This window comes from Aulonocara stuartgranti (genome assembly GCF_965226115.1).
Source record: "Aulonocara stuartgranti genome assembly, chromosome: 3".
In the NCBI taxonomy this organism is placed as follows: Eukaryota; Metazoa; Chordata; class Actinopteri; order Cichliformes; family Cichlidae; genus Aulonocara; species Aulonocara stuartgranti.
Window position 1 is genome coordinate 46480124 of NC_138941.1, and position 22139 is coordinate 46502262.

Genomic DNA, 22139 nt, shown 5'->3' on the forward strand with positions numbered 1-22139 from the left:
AACCACTCAAAAAAGGTTCTTCTATGGCATCAGTCTAAAGAACCACTTTTGGTTCCAGTTGGCACCTTTATTTTTCTGAGTGTACATCTCAGTCTCTAAATTTCAAGACAGCACAATTAGAAAAAGACTGACAGAGAATGGCTTTTTTGGAAGGGTTACCAGGAAAAATCCTCTTCTCTCTGAAAAGAAGCAGCACAGCTTCTAGGACAGTGGACAGATGAGCCCATGGTGGAGATGTCTGGCTTTAAAGCACAGCTACATGTGACTCAACCGTGAACTCTGTGTACAAAGTAGTGATGCGCGAATCATGAACGAATCGTTCAGTATTCGAGAATCACTTTACTGACTCATAAATCATGATTCACAAGTACAACTGACTCACTGACTCATCCCTGTTGCTGTTAGCAGCAATGTATCTAGCTTATAATTAAAAGGAGGGCCTGAGGAGCCCGTCCAGCCTCATGCCACGTCAGCTGGAGGGCCCGAGGAGCCCGTCCAGCCACCACCTGTGGCCGCCTCACGGTCGCCCGGTCCAGCCTCGCCCTCAGCTTCTGCTTCGCCTGGTTCTGCTTCGCCCGGTCCAGCCTCGCCCTCAGCTTCTGCCTCGCCTGGTCCTGCCTCGCCTGGTCCTGCCACTGCAGTGCCACCACCAGCGCCCCCACCGGCAGCTTCCATGTTGTCGCCTGGCCCTGCCTCACCACCAGCGCCTGCCAAGCTACGTCCGCGACTGGGCCTTCGCTGGCCACTTTCCGGGCCACCGGCTGGACGTCTTTTAAAAAAAACTTTGCATTGCTCACAGCTCTAAAACTAGGCATTTGTAAATCATATGCCTAATCACTATGTGTCACTGTGATCCACAAGTATGGTCACAAATTTGTTTCCACACCAACAAAATAATCAAACAAAAACAAAAAACAAATTGCTGATGGCATGAATGCTTTACACACGAGTCTAGACACAAAAAGAAAAAGAAAAGATGCTGCCAGTGATAGGTTTGTAGCATAAACCTATTTGCTGGAACGTTAAGGACAATCTGCTACACAGCAAAAAGCAAGACTCAAGGCACCAAAGTTCTCTGGTTACTCATGCATGAGGGAGACCTGGCTGGAGCCAAGCGTCGTTCCACCACTTGACCTCTGTCAGACTCTCAGCCAGGTTTCCCCACAGCACTCCTTTTATTGTGGTTACATGAATATGCATAGGGTCATTAACATATAACATCTTACATAGGTATACATGTGAACAAAGAATACTGTGTGCGTGTGTGTGTGTGTGTGGTACTGCTGATCAAAGGGTCATATAACATCCTTGGTCAGGAAGAGGGTAGACCCCCCCTCACCCTAGATGGTTCACCCTAGATAACACGGTAAGGAAGTCCAGCAGTTCATCTAAACAAAAAAGCACTTAGACTAGAACAGACGTAGCTACGTTAATCCTACCATAAAACAATTAAGACAAGATGCGACTTCTTCCCATGCTCCCAGGATGTAGGTGTGCATTCTAGTGTGGAATACACACCAAGCCTCTGTAGCCTGTTAAAGATCACACAACTTATCACTACACAATTAATTATACACCTCTAAGCATCTATGGTTAAATATTTCATAATACAAATGACAATAATAAAATCTAAACCCAACAGCCAGAAACAAAGCAGAAGTGTGAGGAAAAAACAGTTCACAGACAGCTGCATGTGTGAGCTTTTAATATCATGCAGCTTTGCTCTAAAAAAAAAAAAAAAAAAAAAAAAAGTGTAACTTGCTCATTAACTTGGTAGTGTCCACATATTTAATTCAACTTCTCAATCCTGTAGCTTTAGCTGTTGTATACAGGGTAGTGATGCGCGAATCATGAACGAATCGTTCAATACTCGAGAATCACTTTACTGACTCATGAATCATGATTCACAAGCACAACTGACTCACTGACTCATCCCTGTTGCTGTTAGCAGGGAATCAAATCCCGCAGTGCCAGACGTGTTCCGCTGCTGAAGCCAGTGCATATCCAGGCCCGTCTGAAGTTTGCCAGAGAGCACATGGATGACACAGCAGAGGATTGGGAGAATGTCATGTGGTCAGATGAAACCAAAGTAGAACTTTTTGGTATAAACTCAACTCGTCGTGTTTGGAGGAAGGAGAATACTGAGTTGCATCCCAAGAACACCATACCTACTGTGAAGCATGGGGGTGGAAACATCATGCTATGGGGCTGTTTTTCTGCCAAGGGGACAGGACGACTGATCCGTGTTAAGGACAGAATGAATGGGGCCATGTATCGTGAGATTTTGAGCCAAAACCTCCTTCCATCAGTGAGAACTTTGAAGATGAAACGAGGCTGGGTCTTCCAACATGACAATGATCCAAAACACACCGCCCGGGCAACAAAGGAGTGGCTCCGTAAGAAGCATTTGAAAGTCCTGGAGTGGCCTAGCCAGTCGCCAGACCTCAACCCCATAGAAAATCTGTGGCGGGAGTTGAAAGTCCGTGTTGCTCGGCGACAGCCCCAAAACATCACTGCTCTCGAGAAGATCTGCATGGAGGAATGGGCCAAAATACCAGCTACTGTGTGTGCAAACCTTTTTTCATGTTTAGTTTTAGTTCACCCAGTTTAGGTTATTGTTTAGTTTCACCAATGCCCTTTTGTTTGTACCCTTTTTGCTAGCCTTAATAAATGGCTTGTTTTTGTTAAATCCACGCCATGTTCAGTTTTTGGAGTCTGCGTTTTGGGTCCTTTTGTCAACACATACAGTTTGCCCTCGCCGGACTGTGACAATACGACCTGACCATGTCGGACCCAGCGACACATAGTAGAGACGTAATCCAGGCAGTGGAGTCGTTATGCTGCCAGTGGAGGCAAAGCTCTAGAGAGGAGGAGAGGGAGGAGTTACTTCATTCGTTGCGGGTGAGCGTCAAGGTTTTTCCCTGGTTATGGGAAGCGCTACCCCCTCTGATCTCAGACTACCTCCGCACCATCTTCCAACCCCGTCCACGGCAGCATCAGCGGCCCGGTGTGCGGGCTGCATCACCACAGCCCCGCGGCCGCGCAGCCTCCCCTCCGCCTGCTGTAAGCGTGCGAGTCGGCACGCTGAAGTTCGCCACGGCGCCACACTCTTCTGCGCCGGCGCCACCCCTCAGCTCGCCGGTTTCCACTTCACTATCTCAGCTCAGTCGTTCACCCTCGCCGCCTCGATCGACCTACCCGTCTCCCGCTTCTTATCTGGCACGGATGTGGTCGGAAGACGAGGAGCCGGTCGCCAAAGAAATGAAAGTTTCGTCCACGACCACTTCAAAAAGGAAGCGGCGTTCACGTCGCCGTCGCTCATTGCTACGGCATGCCTCGCCCTCCACTGAGCAACACGAGGATGCTGTGGAGATCATGGATTTCGACCTCGAGGAGCGGCAGCGCGCTGCATGCGCTCAACTGGAGGAAGAGCTCCGGTGGAAGCCGTGGCTCGCTCCTAACTATGAAGAGATCTTCCGGGGAACTCGCCTGGCTCTCGGGGGTCCCCTGAGCTTCCAGGAACTCTCACCTACCGCTCCATCAGCACCCAGTTCCCCAGCCTCTGCGACGCCGCCCGGCGCGCACGAGGCGCCGCTGTCTGGTTCATCGGAAACTAAAATCAAGAAGAAACGGCGTTCGCGTCCCCGTCGCGCTGCGCAACGACCGGAGGTGAGTGAATGCAGTCTTTCATCACCAGCCTCCATTGAAACCTTAGAAGATGAACTAGATTCAGAATTATAGATTCAAGGGTCAAAGTTAAAAGAGACACATACAGGGAGTGCAGAATTATTAGGCAAATGAGTATTTTGTCCACATCATCCTCTTCATGCATGTTGTCTTACTCCAAGCTGTATAGGCTCGAAAGCCTACTACCAATTAAGCATATTAGGTGATGTGCATCTCTGTAATGAGAAGGGGTGTGGTCTAATGACATCAACACCCTATATCAGGTGTGCATAATTATTAGGCAACGTCCTTTCCTTTGGCAAAATGGGTCAAAAGAAGGACTTGACAGGCTCAGAAAAGTCAAAAATAGTGAGATATCTTGCAGAGGGATGCAGCAGTCTCAAAATTGCAAAGCTTCTGAAGCGTGATCATCGAACAATCAAGCGTTTCGTTCAAAATAGTCAACAGGGTCGCAAGAAGCGTGTGGAAAAACCAAGGCGCCAAATAACTGCCCATGAACTGAGAAAAGTCAAGCGTGCAGCTGCCAAGATGCCACTTGCCACCAGTTTGGCCATATTTCAGAGCTGCAACATCACTGGAGTGCCCAAAAGCACAAGGTGTGCAATACTCAGAGACATGGCCAAGGTAAGAAAGGCTGAAAGACGACCACCACTGAACAAGACACACAAGCTGAAGCCAAGAAATATCTCAAGACTGATTTTTCTAAGGTTTTATGGACTGATGAAATGAGAGTGAGTCTTGATGGGCCAGATGGATGGGCCCGTGGCTGGATTGGTAAAGGGCAGAGAGCTCCAGTCAGACTCAGACGCCAGCAAGGTGGAGGTGGAGTACTGGTTTGGGCTGGTATCATCAAAGATGAGCTTGTTAGGCCTTTTCGGGTTGAGGATGGAGTCAAGCTCAACTCCCAGTCCTACTGCCAGTTTCTGGAAGACACCTTCTTCAAGCAGTGGTACAGGAAGAAGTCTGCATCCTTCAAGAAAAACATGATTTTCATGCAGGACAATGCTCCATCACACGCGTCCAAGTACTCCACAGCGTGGCTGGCAAGAAAGGGTATAAAAGAAGAAAAACTAATGACATGGCCACCTTGTTCACCTGATCTGAACCCCATTGAGAACCTGTGGTCCACAGTACACCTCTCTGAACAGTGTCTGGGAGGCTGTGGTTGCTGCTGCACGCAATGTTGATGGTGAACAGATCAAAACACTGACAGAATCCATGGATGGCAGGCTTTTGAGTGTCCTTGCAGAGAAAGGTGGCTATATTGGTCGCTGATTTGTTTTTGTTTAGTTTTTGAATGTCAGAAATGTATATTTGTAAATGTGGAGATGTTATATTGGTTTCACTGGTACAAATAAATAATTGAAATGGGTATATATTTGTTTTTGGTTTAGTTGCCTAATAATTATGCACAGTAATAGTCACCTGCACACACAGATATCCCCCTAAAATAGCTAAAACTAAAAACTACTTCCAAAACCATTCAGCTTTGATATTAATGAGTTTTTTGGGTTCATTGAGAACATGGTTGTTGTTCAATAATAAAATTATTCCTCAAAAATATAACTTGCCTAATAATTCTGCACTCCCTATAGTGTGAGGATGGCTGACTCTAGTACTGTGAATGGTGTAGTCTGTTCTTCGGGCTTCCACGAACAAGGAGTAAGACCCACACAGACTGTAAATTCCAGCACCGGAGAGGTTCAGCCTGTGTACTTGTCACCGCCACCCGAACAGGAGTTTGACTGTGCAGCCTCTGAGCCGACCGGGGTATCCCCTGTTTTGTGTTTTTGTTATAGCGAAAATAAAGACACTGTTAGCCAGTGCTAACTGTAGGCTGAGTAATGCAGTGCTAACCGAGCCACAGCCTAGAGATTTTGTCCCAAAGACAACCATGGACAAACCTACTAATCTTGCAGGGACCTCTGACGCTACACTTAGATTAAAAGAGACCTCCACAGACCTAAATGCTAATTGTGTGGGGAGAGGGGTGGAGGTGTTTTCTCCTGTGTCCTTTAATGTGCCTGGGGTCCCATCAAAAACTGAGTTACCTGTGGCTAACGCCTCCCTTCCTGAGTCTGCTCTGCTCACCAACGAGGTACTTAAAGTAGGTCCCTGTGCTTTCATAGCAAGTAAGGATTTTTTAGAGGGTCATGACGTAAAGTATAAAAGGACTGAGTGTGAGATGATGTGTGATCATGTTTTGCCTGCTGCTCCTATTTTCAATGAACTTAAAACTGAGAATGCTGATCATGAACTCACGTTGGAACTTAAAGATGACAACATGGATTCAAATCAGGGTAACATGAACTGTGAAATGTCCCAACCCGAATTCTGTTTTCCTCACAATCGTGAGCAGGGTGTTTTTGGACTGTTTACTTCCAGCACTGCCACCTCCAATCAGAAGATTGAGGCTGAGACCAGGGGATACAATTCTACTGTTAATGAACATGTGGTGTCCCCTCACGGAGTTAACTTGACACAATTCTCCTGTGTTTCTGTGAGCACATTATTAGACAAGGTTTTGAGTTCCAAGGATAATGTTACCACCAACACACAGCCTGAAATGTCACCTGTCTCAGCTGTGGGTGCTAGCACAGCATTATCCGTACCCATTTCACCATACACTCTACATAACACCCTTGAGTTATAGTCCACCTCAAGCGTGGTTCCAAGTCAATGTACCACTTACCGCTATCATGCTGGTCAGTTCTCATCGACCAGATTCATACCTGAATATTTCATGTTTGCCCAGGAGCTTATCCATGAAGGTTTAAGTCATGTTTTTGTGGGTAATATTGTAATCCTTGTTTTCCCTGTGGCTGACCCAGCTTATCTGGGCCATACAGATATGTCATTGATTGAGACTGAAAGGAGGAATATAGAAACAGGGCTTTCTGTTTTAGAGCCTATTATGACAGCCAACATGAGTCTTGAAGTGAATGAGCTGGTCTCTGCCTCAGGACATCTAACACCTGTTTGCTTCTGGACTGATAACTGTAAGATGTCATGTGAACGCCGCAAGCATCTCTCTTCGTCAGCTGGAGGGCCCGAGGAGCCCATCCAGCCTCATGCCACGTCAGCTGGGGGGCCCGAGGAGCCCATCCAGCCTCATGCCACGTCAGCTGGGGGGCCCGAGGAGCCTGTCCAGCCACCACCTGCGGCCGCCTCACGGTCGCCTGGTCCTGCCTCGGCCTCAGCTTCTGCTTCACCCGGTCCTGCCTCGCCTGGTCCTGCCGCTGCAGTGCCGCCACCAGCGCCCCCACCGGCAGCTTCCATGTTGTCGCCTGGCCCTGCCTCACCGCCAGCACCTGCCAAGCTACGTCCGCGACTGGGCCTTCGCTGGCCACTTTCCAGGCCACCGGCTGGACGTCTTTTAAAAGAAACTTTGCATTGCTCACAGCTCTAAAACTAGGCATTTGTAAATCATATGCCTAATCACTATGTGTCACTGTGATCCACAAGTATGGTCACAAATTTGTTTCCAAACCAACAAAATAATCAAACAAAAACAAAAAACAAATTACTGATGGCATGAACGCTTTACACACGAGTCTAGACACAAAAAGAAAAAGAAAAGATGCTGCCAGAAACAAAGCAGAAGTGTGAGGAAAAAACAGTTCACAGACAGCTGCATGTGTGAGCTTTTAATATCATGCAGCTTCTGCTCTTTAAAAAAAAAAAAAAAAAAAAAATGTCTAACTTGCTCATTAACTTGGTAGTGTCCACATATTTAATTCAACTTCTCAATCCTGTAGCTTTAGCTGTTGTATACAGGGTAGTGATGCGCGAGTCATGAACGAATCGTTCAATACTCGAGAATCACTTTACTGACTTATGAATCATGATTCACAAGCACAACTGACTCACTGACTCATCCCTGTTGCTGTTAGCAGCAATATATCTAGCTTATAATTAAAATTGTGGAGAAAAACACAACATCCAGTATCTTAACAAAAAAATTTCTGCTCTGAACTGGAAGAAAAACCCTGAGTAGAAGCTCACATCAAGAAAATAGCTCCTCGGTTCACAGTAGCATCACTCTGCTAACATGCTAACAGCACATTTGAGCTACTCACCCCCTCCCTTCCTGTGCTGAATCGTAAGCATAAGCGAATCACTCAGGACTCGCTCACCCCCTCCCTCCTGGCTCACAGCTTCTTCTTCTTGGTTGGTAACCAATGTTAAGGCGCATTACCGCCACCTGGCTCGCAGCTCAGTGGACATTTAGATGAGAAAATATATATTTGACACATTTAAGGAAAATACTAATAAAATAAAAATAAACAAAATAAATGTTTATTGAGCAATTTTGATAGGAAATTGCTTAATTTTAGAAATGTTTTTGCTCTATAAAATAGTTGTTTGTTTTTTTTAGAATCATCTTAGCAGTGGGATTTACATGAAAAGAGAAACAAATTAAGTTTGAGTGAAAATGTAAATTTTTTGCATTCTCTGGTCAACTGACTCAGTGAATCAAATGACTCAAAAAACCTGATTCACTTTGGTGAGTGACTCATTAAAACTCGATTCAGTAAAAAGAATCAAATTTACCATCACTAATACAGGGTTTAGCTTATTTGGTTGTTATTATAGGTGTGCTCTATATCTCAGCAAAGTCTCATCTAGGATGACAGGTTTTCAAGCAGGTCAAGTGCCTCTATGCACTTAATTAGTTTAGATATTTTCTTCATCTCATATGTCGTTGTACTGAGTTTGAGCAAACCTTAAGCTTGATGCAGACTACTTCTAACAGTTATCCACCTCACATCATAACTGACCAAGGTGCCTCTTCATATTAACATTATCTTATATATATATATATATATATATATATATATATATATATATATATATATATAACTAACAGCAATAGTATATTACAACATTTTATTAGTTTATTACAATACACTACTACTGAGCCAATTTAATAGTTAGGATCATAGTCAGCGAACAGATAATTTAGAATTCATCCAATCTGCACAGATTTGCTTTTTCTCTGAACAGGTTTGTGCCTACCTTTTTAGACCGGTCTTCTGTTTGCCTCATATCAGATCCAACCTTCGGTCACATTCGTTCTCTCTGTTGCATGGCGAACCAGGCAGTTTATTATAATATTTTATTTATTTTTATTTTGTATCCATCAAGGGCTTCGGGTGATCTGCAGTTTCACCCTTTCCCAAGCTGGAGACATTTACCTTTTCACACACTTTCCTTGGCTAAACAGTTAACACAACCTTAACTCTTGACCATCCCTTAAAATTTATACCCATCCTTTGCCCTTCGTACCCAAAATGGTCCCCTGACAAAAGGTGATATAGCAATATCATATATGAATTTTTTTCTGATTTTTTTCACATCAGATCTTTTAAACAACTTCAGACCTAACCACAGATATAAAGTTTTTCATTATTTTTTAAATATTTTTTAGGTTTTTATGGCTTTATTGTCATAAAAAACCCTGTTTTTTGGGGGTGAAAAACCCACAATATGCAATATTTTCAAAAAATGACTTGCAAATGGAAGTATTTGGCATGAAGTTATTACAGCCTTAAATAGGCAAATAATTCATAACAACATTGATTTGGATGCATTATTATTTTTGGAACAATAACACTTTATTGCAAAAAAACAAACTGAACTGACCTGAACAAACTCAACAACAAACTAAACAAAGATGTAATTTACATTATCATACATAGCATGAACCATAAGATGGTTAGATTTTGCAGACAGGACATATCTTATATATATCTTTGCAGCAGTTACGATAATAATGTGCTGTTTGCACAATGAGCACTGCTTCCGCTTTTTGGAACGCTGCGCTTTCTCAGCAAAAGCCTCCCCTAAATTGACCGTGCGCTTTGTGTTGTGCATGCGCGCATCTGTTCATTTCGTGGCATCTGTGCAGAAATGACTAGTAAGACCAGGCTGCAAACTATTCTCACAGACTTCAAAGGTGCACCTGAATTAAAAAATGATCATCCTCTATCTTATTGGATAGACGATGATCTTTTTCTGTCTCTCCCTCCTGTTCCATTCCTGTGCCACTGGGAAACTGAACTGACCTTAACAAACTCAACAACAAACTGAACAAAGATGTAATTTACATTTTATAGCACGAACCTCTAGATGGATGGATGTTGCAGACAGGACATATCCTAACTTTTGCAGCTGTTACGATAATAATGCGCTGTTTGCAGGATGATCACTGCTTCCAAGCTCCCCTAAATTGACCGTGCGCTTCGTGTTGTGCGTGCGCGCATCTGTGCATTTCGTGGCGTCTGTGCAGAAATGACTAGTAAGACAAGGCTGCAAACTATTCACACAGACTTCAAATGTGCACTTGAATCCAAGAAGATAGAAAAGGATCTCTCTCTGTCTCTCCGACCAGCTCTGCTGACTTGCCACTGGGAGAGTAACGACTGCCCCTCCCCCCTCTGCTCAGCAAACAGGTGGCTGCTTTTACACCCCTCCCTTCTCTGCACACGAGCCTTGTTTTTGCCCTCAGCCAAGTGAGGAAAAATAACATTGACAGAGGTTCAAAGAAAAGAGAAAAAAAACGGAGCAGGCTGCCGTTGTTCACTTCAAGGAGGCGGCTCTACGGGCTGTTTTGTTTGCGGCCGACACACACACACACACACACACACACACACACACACAGTATATATATATTCTCAATCACATTCACACCACTCTCTTATATCAGTTCCACTACATAAAGACTATTTTATGGTGGTCAGCTGTTTTATTGCCATGCATTTTGCAAGGTAAGATAACCATGTCCTGCATTCAAAACCACTGAAAATGTCCATGGTGGTGCTGTGCCTAATATTGTGCTCATTGGATCCAAAACATATTTTTCCTTTATTTTGAAGGCAGAGGCTTAGATCCATTAGGTATTCACGAGAAAAAAATTATCACATGTCAGGATTACAGTATATCGAAAATATGTGATTATAATGGGAGTCAATGGGGCCCAAAATGGTACAAGGGCAAAGGGAGGGGGTAAATATGTGAATCTCCTTTACTATACACCACACCATAGAGGGGATCATTGAATTTTAAAAATAATCCTAAAATTCACATCCTGTGCAAGTATCATGCAACTGGTCTTTAAAATGACTGATATATTTAAAATCGAAAATCCAAAAGTACCCAAAATGGTCCCGTTTTTTGCTAGGGTAGCACGAGGGTATACCTTATGCATCTCTCTATTTAATATGTCTTCGTGTGAATTACCTGCTTTCATTTATTCTATTCATTCTGGGCACGGTCGTCATGCCAACTATGTTTCACTGTTAATATCAGTTTACAGGTTGTTATCCTTGCTATTATTAGTTTGAATACATTAAAGATAAGCTCTAATTTAATTTAGCCTTTTGTTCATTTTATTTTGTTCTTCTTGTATTTATATCTATTCAGTCGGGTCTGTTTCCAACCCTTTTTAAACTACTTTAAACTACTTTGATCTCTAGTTTTCACTTGATGAGGGATATGTTCTTCCTGATATGGGTGAGTGTATAATGGGTGGTGCTGCGGCTGCAGGAACAAGTGGTGGATTAATAAAAGGATTGCGAGAACTGCACAGTGTCTTGTCTTCTGGTTTTACTAAACTGGCAGTTAAGTTCTGGGGGGTTTTTTTGGGGTTTTTTTTCTGGTTGTTTATCTTTTTTTTTCTCTTGTTTTTCTTTTTTTTTTCGTCTCACCTAACTGCTTCTTTTAAAGAGCCTCCTTCAAATGTGTTAAAAACACAGACTGGAATATGTTCACCCACACAGACCTGGACCAGTACGTCTCATCTGTACTGGATTACATCTCTGAAACCACAGATTGTGTCACCACCCAGAAACGGATCACCATGTACCCCTACCAGAAGCCTTGGATGAACCGCGATGTTCGCCTCCTCCTGAAGGCCCGCAACACTGCCTTTAGGTCAGGAGATGCACACGCCTACAGTACAGCCAGGGCTAATCTAAAGAAGGGCATCAAAAAAGCCAAACACCATTACAAAAAGAAGGTAGAAGAACACTTCTCCAACTCCAACCCCCGACGCATGTGGCAAGGACTCCAGACCATCACAGACTACAGGACCACCAAACCCTCCCCTGCATCCTCTGATGTCTCCTTCCTCAACGAGTTCAACAACTTTTATGCTCGTTTTGAGCGAGGGAACCCCACAACCACAACCAAAGCAGACGTGACCCCAGACCACCAACCTCTGACTCTCTCCCCCACCGATGTAGGAGCGGTACTGAGCAGGATCAATGTCCACAAGGCTGCAGGTCCTGATGGCATCCCCGGGCGTGTTCTCAGAGCGTGTTCTGGGGAGCTTGCAGGAGTGCTCACAGACATATTCAATCTGTCCTTGGCCCACGCTGTGGTACCGGCCTGCTTCAAATCCACCTCCATCGTCCCGATACCCAAAAACTCCAACCCATCTTGCCTCAATGACTACCGCCCAGTAGCACTCACCCCCATCATCACTAAGTGCTTAGAGCAGCTGGTCCTAGCACACTTCAAATCCTGTCTCCCCCCACCCTGGACCCCCACCAATTCGCATACCGCCAGAACAGGAGCACAGAGGATGCAGTCTCCATCGCACTGCACTCTGTCCTCTCACACCTGGACAACAACAACACCTACGCCAGAATGCTGTTTATAGACTTCAGTTCAGCATTCAATCCACCCCTCACAACTCATCAGGAAACTGACAGACTGACTAAAACCGGGACTCTCCACCATTTGACCATAGGACTGAAGAAGCTTCTCGGATGAGAGGTGAAACATCTTCAAGCAACTTAAAGAAGTCCAGACGCTTTTCTTTCCAAGCTCCTTAGGCTGCTCATGATAGGTTGACTAATTCTGCTGAGAACGAGGAAGATGTTAAAAGACGCAGTTTAAAAAGATCATAATTTAGAAATATATTATGTAAAAATATACCAGGAACAGTCTAATCAGCCCATTATAGCATGTGATGGAGAATGTTAACAATCAGTAACATGTACATATCTGAGGTCTGACCCTCTGACTGTCTGTGTGGAGGGAGGAAGATGACTCACATGTGGACAGGTAAGGAGACGGGACTCAGTTTTCCAAGAAGTAACTATTCGGGTTGAACTGTCAAAGAGACACTACACCATGAAATAGATCATCACAACTGTGTGTGTGTGTGTGTGTGTGTGTGTGTGTGTGTGTGTGTGTGTGTGTGTGTGTGTGTGTGTGTGTTCAAAGAGTAAGTTTCATTTCCTAGTAAGCGCGTCATTAGTCACTGGGTGTGACGGGACTCAGTTTTCCAAGAAGTAACTATTCGGGTTGAACTGTCAAAGAGACACTACACCATGAAATAGTTCATCACAACTGTGTGTGTGTGTGTGTGTGTGTGTGTGTGTGTGTGTGTGTGTGTGTGCGCGTGCGTGCGTGTTCAAAGAGTAAGTTTCATTTCCTAGTAAGCGCGTCATTAGTCACTGGGTGTGGTATGGAAAAAACGGTTGGCTGTCACAGAGAAGACCTTACTTCTCTTCACACCAGCTGACGGTGCGCTCGCCCTCTACACAGTACAGACCATTAATTTAGGTTTTTGATTTACATCTGATCATGCAGAGAACAAGAAACAGCCGTGGAATTCCTGAAGATTATTTAATAAGAGAGCATGCAAAGCTGAGTCATTTAAAAGAAGTAGCTCAACGTACTTGTTGGGTCTGTGTTTCCACAAACCCCGCTAATTCTAGAGACTTATTCATCATGAAGAAAACAAGACAGTCGATCGATCCATTACTTGCGCAAGGGAGGCCTCGTCTGTGTCCAGCACGACAATGACCCCAATGGTGGCCTCCTCTCGCTGCCTTTTATTGACAATCCTCAAACAATAGTTTACAAAGCACCTCCCCTTGCAACCCCCCTTTGGTTACATAGACAAGGCACTGTATGTAAGTGTGTGTGTGTGTGTGTGTGTGTGTGTGTGTGTGTGTGTGTGTTACCTCCTGCTGACCAAAGGGTCATAAACCCAGGAAGTTTACATCAAAAGAAACAGATCTTTCAGATAGGATGTATCTACAATAAAACCTCCCCCAGCACAGAGTGGCTGGAAAGGTGGTCAGGATCAAAGGAATGGCTTTGATCCTACTGCTTAAACTAAGACTGTACAAATTTAAGAAACACAATGGCAACATTCAACAATTAGACTTAACAGTACTCATTTATACTCTAAATACCTCTCCAAAGAAAACATCCCTGATTACCCTCAACCTGAGTTTCATGTGGCTCAACTGAAACATGACACACAGCGACGGGCACTACTTCGGATCTGGAAGGACGAAGGCTTCAAGGATCCTCGTGGAGGTTCCTCTGATCCTCAAAAACACTCCCTGGTGTGGTGGAGTCTGGCTGTGGGAACTGAGGAGATCCAGGAGGCTGAGGCGAGGCTCCTGAAGAGGACCTACCCAGACTGGACGGAGGAGCAGACAGCGAAGCAGAAGAGCTTCCTGTGGAAGTTTGCCACCTCTCCAGCCTTCAGTGAGAAGTCCATCTTTGGATCGTACCGCTTCACCTTCACAGTGCAGGAGGTGCTGGAGGCCTACTGCAAGCAGGTACTGACTGCATACTTTTAGAGTAATGTGTGTAGAGGGTGGGAGGGTTTCTTACAATTCATTTATCCATCATCTCAGACTGAAAGTAACATCAGGCTGAGAGAGTAAACGACCACAGAGACAAAGAAGAACATCCTGTGGCCACGAACAGGATCTGCCGTGTGTGTGTGTCAGTACACCAGTGTAACAGGTGTGTCTCTATTATTGTTGCCAGTTTTGCTCCGGAGCTCCGCCCATCATGAGGGTGTACAAAACCTCCCTGTACAAACAGGAAGTGGTACATGTTGTCCTGGTCCACAGCCCGGCCAATCAGGAGCTCTTCTCAGAGTATCCTTTGCTCCCTCATAATGACCCGAACGCTGTCTGCTCTTACAAAGATGGATGCTTCATCTGGAGACCGGAGGCCATGTGCGAGACACACAGGTAAGAATCACACGGGTAAAAATGTTAACCAAAGGTCACTGAAGGGCTGTTGGTTGAAATGTATTGAAAAAGCAACTAAATCAGTTTCACTCTCTCCAATGATTGGCTCCTTTGCTTCACTCTGGCTGTGAGCATCAGTGTGATGGACCTGTCACACTGCAGCAGGCTGAAGTCCTCTTTCAGCTGATTGGTTAAAATGCTGTGTGTGTCTCTGACCTTCCTCTCAGCTATGAGTTGATCCGAAAACCTGACGAAAACCAGATGTACACTCGGAGTCTATTTGGGTCTGATTGTCAGTTTTATGTTTGGGATAATGTCGCCATCGCCCTGTACGTGGAGCACGGACAGGTACTGTCACCTCCTCCTCACTCTGTACAGCAGGTGTCTTTGTGTGCTAAAGTGTAGTGTGTATTTCTGAGCGTTTGTTCATAACAAAGTTTTGTAGTTTCTCCTCATAAACGTCGCTCGTCTTCTCTGCTCTCTGTCAGGTGCTGAACTTTGACTGTGACCTTCTGAGAGAGAACCTCACGTTCTGCAGAAAAACCGATGGGAATGTCCCATTTGAAATCCAATTTGATGACTTTAAAGGTGCTAAAGCCTTGGTGGAAGATTTGTGGCCTAACTCATGGTTCCAGCTGGAGGAGGAGCTTTCACTCAAGCAGGATTTCAAAGGTAATAAATCAATACATCTCTTATTTGTGAGCCTGCTCTGGCCCATCTGACCACCTCTCTGTTTCTCTTCAACAGAAGAACCAAAGGCGGAACCAATGGAGGATGAGGACTCCCAGCAGTGAGACGACTCCTGTGGTTTACTTTTATGAAAACCAAACACGGAGCTTCATATTCGCGTGCTCTCAGCCTGCAGCTCTGAATCTGATGTGCCCCCATGCTGTTAGCGAGGGGGGCAGGGTTTAAATGCACGCTGTCTGTGTTAACGTGGAAGATGGAGAATAAAGTTGTTTTGAATCTGAATGAATCTGTGTGTCTGTGTGTAACACCAGCTGCATCCACTGACCGTGTAATCGTGGTGTTATAGTGGTACACATGGTTGTAGAGTCAGGAGCACAGCGTTTGACTTTCCTCTGAAACACACGTTCACCATCGATCAGGATTGTTGATTTATTGAGAAAAGTTACTAAAAGTTTGCAGAGCTGAAAATGATTGGATGAGTTTTTTAATCTGAAACTAAAAGTCTCAGATTTTCAGTTTGTGAAGAAAAAGAAAAGAAGAAAACAGAAACATTTGGCTTGTATAAAGAAGCCTCTGTGTGACCGTGACGTCTCCACGAGCCAGCAGAGTGTGTGTGTGTGTGTGTGTGTGTGTGTGTGTGTGTGTGTGGGGGGGGCATGTATCAAGGGGGCGCTTCACACAGGCTTGTTTACATACTGTTCGTGGTGAATCGTCCCATGACAGCATGTTTCCATCGGCTGTTATCGTCCTGTTTACAGACTATAAAGAGTTCATATCGCAGGCGTGTTTGGCCACGCCCACAGGCGGAGCTGACACAGTAAGTTTCCTTAATAAATCCATTATTCTAGGTGGGGTCTGAATAGAGTCTGAGCTGTCAGAGAGGAGAAATCACTAATGCTGAGAGTGAACTCAACGTCTGACAAGGACAATTTTCTTTTTTCTTCATTGTTGAACTAAATCGTCCTCTGTCTGATCATGCAGACACAAATAGAATATGAAGTAAAAACTATAAAAAGTAAGCATTTGAGGCTGAATGACCTGAAACAGGAAGCCCAGGATTCCTATTTGTACAAGAAATATCTGCACAAAGAAGACATCCCTGCATATCCCCGACCGGCGCTTCATGTGTCTTGTCTGAAACACGACACAAACCCAGATGGTTTACGCGGGATCAGGGCTGACGAAGGCTTCAAGGCTCCTCAAAGTAGCTCAACTCAACACTCCCTGGTGTGGTGGAGTCTGGCCGTGAGGCCCGAGGAGATCCAGTCGGCTGAGACGAGGCTCCTGGATGAGACCTACCCAAAGCGGACGGAGGAGCAGGCCGCGAAGCAGGAGAACTTCCTGTGGAAGTTCGCCTCCTCTCCAGCCTTTAGTGAGAAGTCCAGGTATGGCTCATACCGCTTCACCTTCCCCGTGGAGGAGGTGCTGACCGCCTACAGCAAGCAGGTAATGACTAACACTTAATGTTTACAACTATCCTTTGACGCACCGCTCCTCTAAAACAGCAATAATGATAATTATTAGGTTATCTACATTGTTATGTAAATAACAAAATAACTTAAAGCACAAAAATGGGGAAACGTAGTCCGAAGTCTTTATTATTAAGGGCCATCAGTCAAACAATATTGTTTGCTCTGGGTTTAAACAGCGCGTTGTGTGTGACATCTTCTTTTGTGCATGCGGGCCGCTTTGAGCGTTCACAGTAGAGCGCGTTTGCAGTCGCATTTTATTTGTAGTGTGAACGAGCAGACAAAAAAATTTGATTCGATCAAAAAATCGGAATTGAGCATTAACACCTGCAGTGTGAACGTAGCCTAATGTAGTATACCACCACAGCCACCTAAACCAACCCAGAGCTCTATGAGACAGTTTGCAGAAGTCTGTGACCCAGCAAGACATAACTCAGCTGATAAAGACATGGCAAACATGACTGCACTTGATTTCCAATTATTTTCAGTTGCGGACGATAAAGGATTCAGAAAGTTTATTCATGCACTGAATATTATGTAATTCCAAACAGGAAAACACTCCCAAAAAATCATCCAGGCCTATATGACAGAGAATGTGCATCTTCTTTTTGTTTTGCATATTTTAATTTATATTTTATTGTGTTGTGGTTTGCAATGTTTGGTTTTGTTTCAATTTAAATTTGTTTAAAAGGAAAAAGCTGAAAATTAAAATCGTTAAATGTTGAAATGTAAATAGTTGGTTTTTGATTTTATAATTTATTTTTTACATTTTATGTGGAGTGAATAAATAAAAGCACATCAGTAATTAATTTTGTCCATAATTTTATATTGTTGTTGATAATAAATTAATTAAAGCAATAAAACGGGGTGATGCTTCCACTTTTTCATGTCCAGTTTTGCTCCGGAGATCCGCCCATCATGAGGGTGTTCAAGACAAAGCTGTTCAAACAGGAAGTGGAGTACGCTGTGCTGGTCCACAGCCCAGCCAATCAGGAGCTCTTCTCAGAGTATCCTTTGTTTCTGTATGATGACCCGAACGCAGTCTGCACTTACAGAGACGGACATTTCGTCTGGAGACCAGAGGCCATGTGTGAGACACACCGGTAAGAATCACACAGGTAAAAATGTTAATGGACTCTCATGAAGTATGTTCACAGCTGTGCACCTCAGAATCAGCTGACCTTTACCAGTAATGGGGACAGGCCATACATTTGATTTTTTGTTGTTATTGTTTTATTTTGTCAGCATTTTTGGTCTCAAACTTCATAAGTCCAGCAGATGTCCACATGAAGATTTCACAGCTGAAAAACATATTTAAATCTAACCAGCTGTGAGCATCAGTACGATGACACATCACTGTCTGAATAATCCTCAGTAGTTTATTGTCTGTGACGTAGAGGAGCAGAGCTCGGCGTCTGATGTGTGATGTCATAAAGTGCATCCTGGGTAAACCTTGAGGCTCAACATATGGAATAGCTGGCTGATCAGGAAAGGTTGAAGCAGTGTGAGCTGGGCCCCCTGGTGCCCCGCAGTAATAACAGAAAATAGTTTGAAGTGACTCACAAGTATGTACAGTTTATTTATTTAAATAAAAGCTGAATTCAAACTGGTACCAGGCAGGGCCATGCAGAGAGGTTTAAAGTAGTGATGTTCGATTCGTGAACGAATCGTTCAATACTCGAGAATCACTTTACTGACTCGTGAATCATGATTCACAAGCCCAACTGACTCACTGACTCATCCCTGTTGCTGTTAGCAAACTAATTCCATTAGTAGAAATATATCTAGCTTATAATTAAAATTGTGGGGGGGGGGGGGACAACAGCCAGTTTCGTAACAAAAGCATTTCTGCTCTGAACTGGAAGAAAAAACCCTGAGTAGAAGCTCACATCAAGAAAATAGCTCCTCGGTTCAGAGTAGCATCGCGCTGCTAACATGCTAACAACACATTTGAGCTACTCACCCCCTCGCTTCCTGTGCTGAATCGTAAGCATAAGCGAATCACTCAGGACTCGCTCACCCCCTCCCTCCTGTGCTGAATCAAAGAGCGAATGAATCACTCAGGACTCACTAACCTCCTCCCTCCTGTGCTGAATCAAAGAGCGAACGAATCACTCAGGACTCACTAACCCCCTCCCTCCTGTGCTGAATCAAAGAGCGAACGAATCACTCAGGACTCACTCACCCCCTCCCTCCTGTGCTGAATCATAGAGCGAGCGAACGAATCACTCACTCACCCCCTCCCTCCTGGGTCACAGCTTCTTCTTCTTCTTGGTTGGTAACCAATGTTAAGGCGCATTACCGCCCCCTGGCTCACAGCGCAGTGGACATTTAGATGAGAAAATATATATTTGACACACTTAAGGAAAATACTAATAAAATACAAATAAACAAAATAAATGTTTATTAAGCAATTTTGATAGGAAATTGCTTAATTTTAGAAATGTTTTTGCTCTTTTTTCTCTATAAAATAGTTTTGTTTTTTTTGTTTTTTTAATCATTCATCTTAGCAGTGGGATTTACATGAAAAGGGAAACAAATTAAGTTTGAGTGAAAATGTAAAATTTTGGCACTCTCTGGTCAACTGACTCAGTGAATCAAATGACTCAAAAAACCTGATTCACTTTGGTGAGTGACTCATTAACACTCGATTCAGTAAAAAGAATCAAATTTACCATCACTAGTTTAAAGGGGCGGGTGCTCAAAGTTAAAAAGGGGCACATTGAACCAGGCTGAATAACAACAACACACATTCATCAAGAATCTAATATGGGATCGCATCATACTATATCACTGTTCTGAGGTGGCGACAAGGCAAAGCAAACGTAGCCGATGTTTTACCTGATGGGTACAATGTTGCTGTTGAGGGGTTGCTGTGGATAGTGCTGCTGATAGTGCAGCACTGTGCTGATCTGAGACTGTAGACATTAAAAAGTCCATAGGAGAGATGGTAGCTGATTAAACAAGTGTCATGAGATAATAACAAAATGCAAAGATTGGTGACAGCGCTTGGAACCATAAGGCAACAAACAACTGTGAGAAATAATTTAGGCTCTGCCTGTGAATCACTCTTTGCTTCTCTTCTTCCTTCCATCCCATCATTTCATATATCACTCTCCACTTGCTGTCTATCTGAGAACAAGGCACAACTTGCTATTGCAATAAACTATAATCTAATTATCCACACCTAACAACTCTTGCACTTAATCTATAATAAAATGATGACAGAAAAATGTTATAGCACTGCCTTTAGTAGCCTCACACAGCTCCTGCTGTTTCCTCCTCATGTCCTTACCAGCCATGTCTGGACAATGTTATATCATGAGTAATAATTTTTTAAAAATCCATATAATAATAATAATAATAATAACTTTATTTATAAAGCGCTTTCAAACAAAGTGCTGTACAACTATTTAAAACTAAAAAGATAAAAAAATAAAATAAAAGCGATACATAGCAATACAGGTAAAAGACACAATACAAGTTAAAAACAGTAAAAATTTAAAAACTAAAAGCCATAGAATTAAGACTTGTAAGATAAGGTGAACAAATGTGTCTTCAGCTTAGTTTTAAAAACCTCCACAGAGCATGCCTGCCTAACATCTTGAGGGAGGTTGTTCCACAGAAACGGGGCACGAAAAGAAAAAGCACGCTCTCCAATTGTCTTTTTTCTGGCTCTAGGAACCTTTAGAAGGCCAGAGTCCTGAGATCGGAGAGCACGGGATGGAACGTAAAGATGTAAAAGGTCGGAGAGGTATGAAGGTGCCAGTCCGTTTAAAGCCTTGTAGGTGAGCAGCAGGACCTTAAAATCTGCTCGAACCTGACAAGGTAGCCAATGAAGAGAGTTCAGTACAGGGCTAATGTGCTCAAATTTCCCAGTTCTTGTTAAAATGCGAGCAGCTGCATTTTGCACCATCTGTAGACCTCTAAAACTTTTCTTTGGTAGCCCAGAAAGAAGAGCATCACAATAATCAATACGTGAGGACACAAATGCATGGACAAGAACCTCTGCAGTGTCGCTTGACAAAACTTGTCTGATTCTGGCGATGTTCCTCAAATGATAAAAGGCGGTCTTTGTTATCTCTTTTACATGAGACTCGAAAGAGAGCACCACGTCAAACCACACGCCCAAGTTTTTTACCTTGTCCCTACAATTTATGACACTGTCATCAATTCTCAAGATGGAATTTTGGGACAAGTGCTGAAATTTGTACATAAAACACACACATGCACGCACACACAGTGACATTTTAGACCTTCTTCAGAATACTGTATATACTGTGGGCATCACGGTGCTGATCCAGAATCCTTACATTATTATTTATTACTAGAGCTACAATAATAAAGCAATGAGGAGGGGGAAGTAATAAATATGAAATAATGTATTTATGATGATTCCATTTATTTCACTATCCACTCTGTGCAGGGCAAAGTTTATTACATTTTTAAACTGTAGAGATACAATAATTTTACTGCTGTAAAATCCAAATTTTGTCTTATTTAAAATATAAATCTAATATAATCTGCTTCTTAATGTATGTTCTTTAAAATACAGCGTGTGTTTTTTTAAATATTATAATAATGCATAATTATATGGACATGCATATTAGATCGTTTTTAGTGAAATATAATCCCTCCAGAAAGGCAGGAAAAGCCCGGAAACTTACTTTAAAACTAAATATGTTTCTAAATACTTTAAAACTAAATATGTTCCCTAAAACGGTGACAGAGCTACAGACCCATGACAGCCTTACACAGGTAGCCAGCAGCTGTGACCAGCACTACTTGTGCAGTTAATACAAGGACAGGTAATGTTTGTCGCGCTGTTGCACACACAGCACGCTCGTTTGTTTCAGTTCGTCAGTTGCAACAAGACAGTTTACCAACGTGTACGTAATAAGCTAACACTCCTGTGTGCTATACACTACAGTGTACGCTGTACACCTACTTACTGGTTTTGTCGCATCAGTCTGTGTCTCTGAGTTAACTTGTGTTTCTCCTACAGCTCCAGACTGCAAAAAATGCGCGTGCTCTTTGTGAGCTCGTTCCCGGCTCGTAACCAGCGCGTTCTGCCGTCAAGAGCGATCAAGCCAGATCCTTTTATTTAGCAAAACTGTGATTAATAGTATATATTATTGTTGAGGGGCACAGACAGGAATCCGCACGCCTACACACATAAAAAATAAATAAATAAATACATTTCTTTTTTAAAGTTGCCTCAACAAAAGGGCACCCATCAGGAAAGGGGCGGGTGCTCAAGCCCCTCCAGCCCCCCCCCCCC

General features: G+C 43.6%; 1 protein-coding gene across 3 annotated transcripts; it reads left to right on the forward strand.

The window, feature by feature from the left end:
- Nucleotides 1-10: 10 nt before the first annotated feature.
- Nucleotides 11-15671, forward strand: LOC309697794 (uncharacterized protein). 3 transcript variants are annotated; one of them, XM_082519944.1, is made up of 6 exons: nt 11-81; nt 13780-14276; nt 14491-14699; nt 14927-15047; nt 15188-15371; nt 15447-15671. In XM_082519944.1, the coding sequence occupies exons 3-6, from the start codon at nt 14515-14517 to the stop codon at nt 15491-15493; spliced, it is 537 nt and encodes a 178-aa protein (XP_082376070.1). In that variant the 5' UTR covers nt 11-81; nt 13780-14276; nt 14491-14514; the 3' UTR covers nt 15494-15671. The 3 variants fall into 3 exon arrangements, with proteins under 3 accessions (XP_082376070.1, XP_082376071.1, XP_082376072.1); XM_082519945.1 differs by lacking the exons at nt 11-81; nt 13780-14276 and adding an exon at nt 12768-12780 and having other exon boundaries at nt 14655-14699; XM_082519946.1 differs by lacking the exons at nt 11-81; nt 13780-14276 and adding an exon at nt 12972-12980 and having other exon boundaries at nt 14655-14699.
- Nucleotides 15672-22139: the final 6468 nt, after the last annotated feature.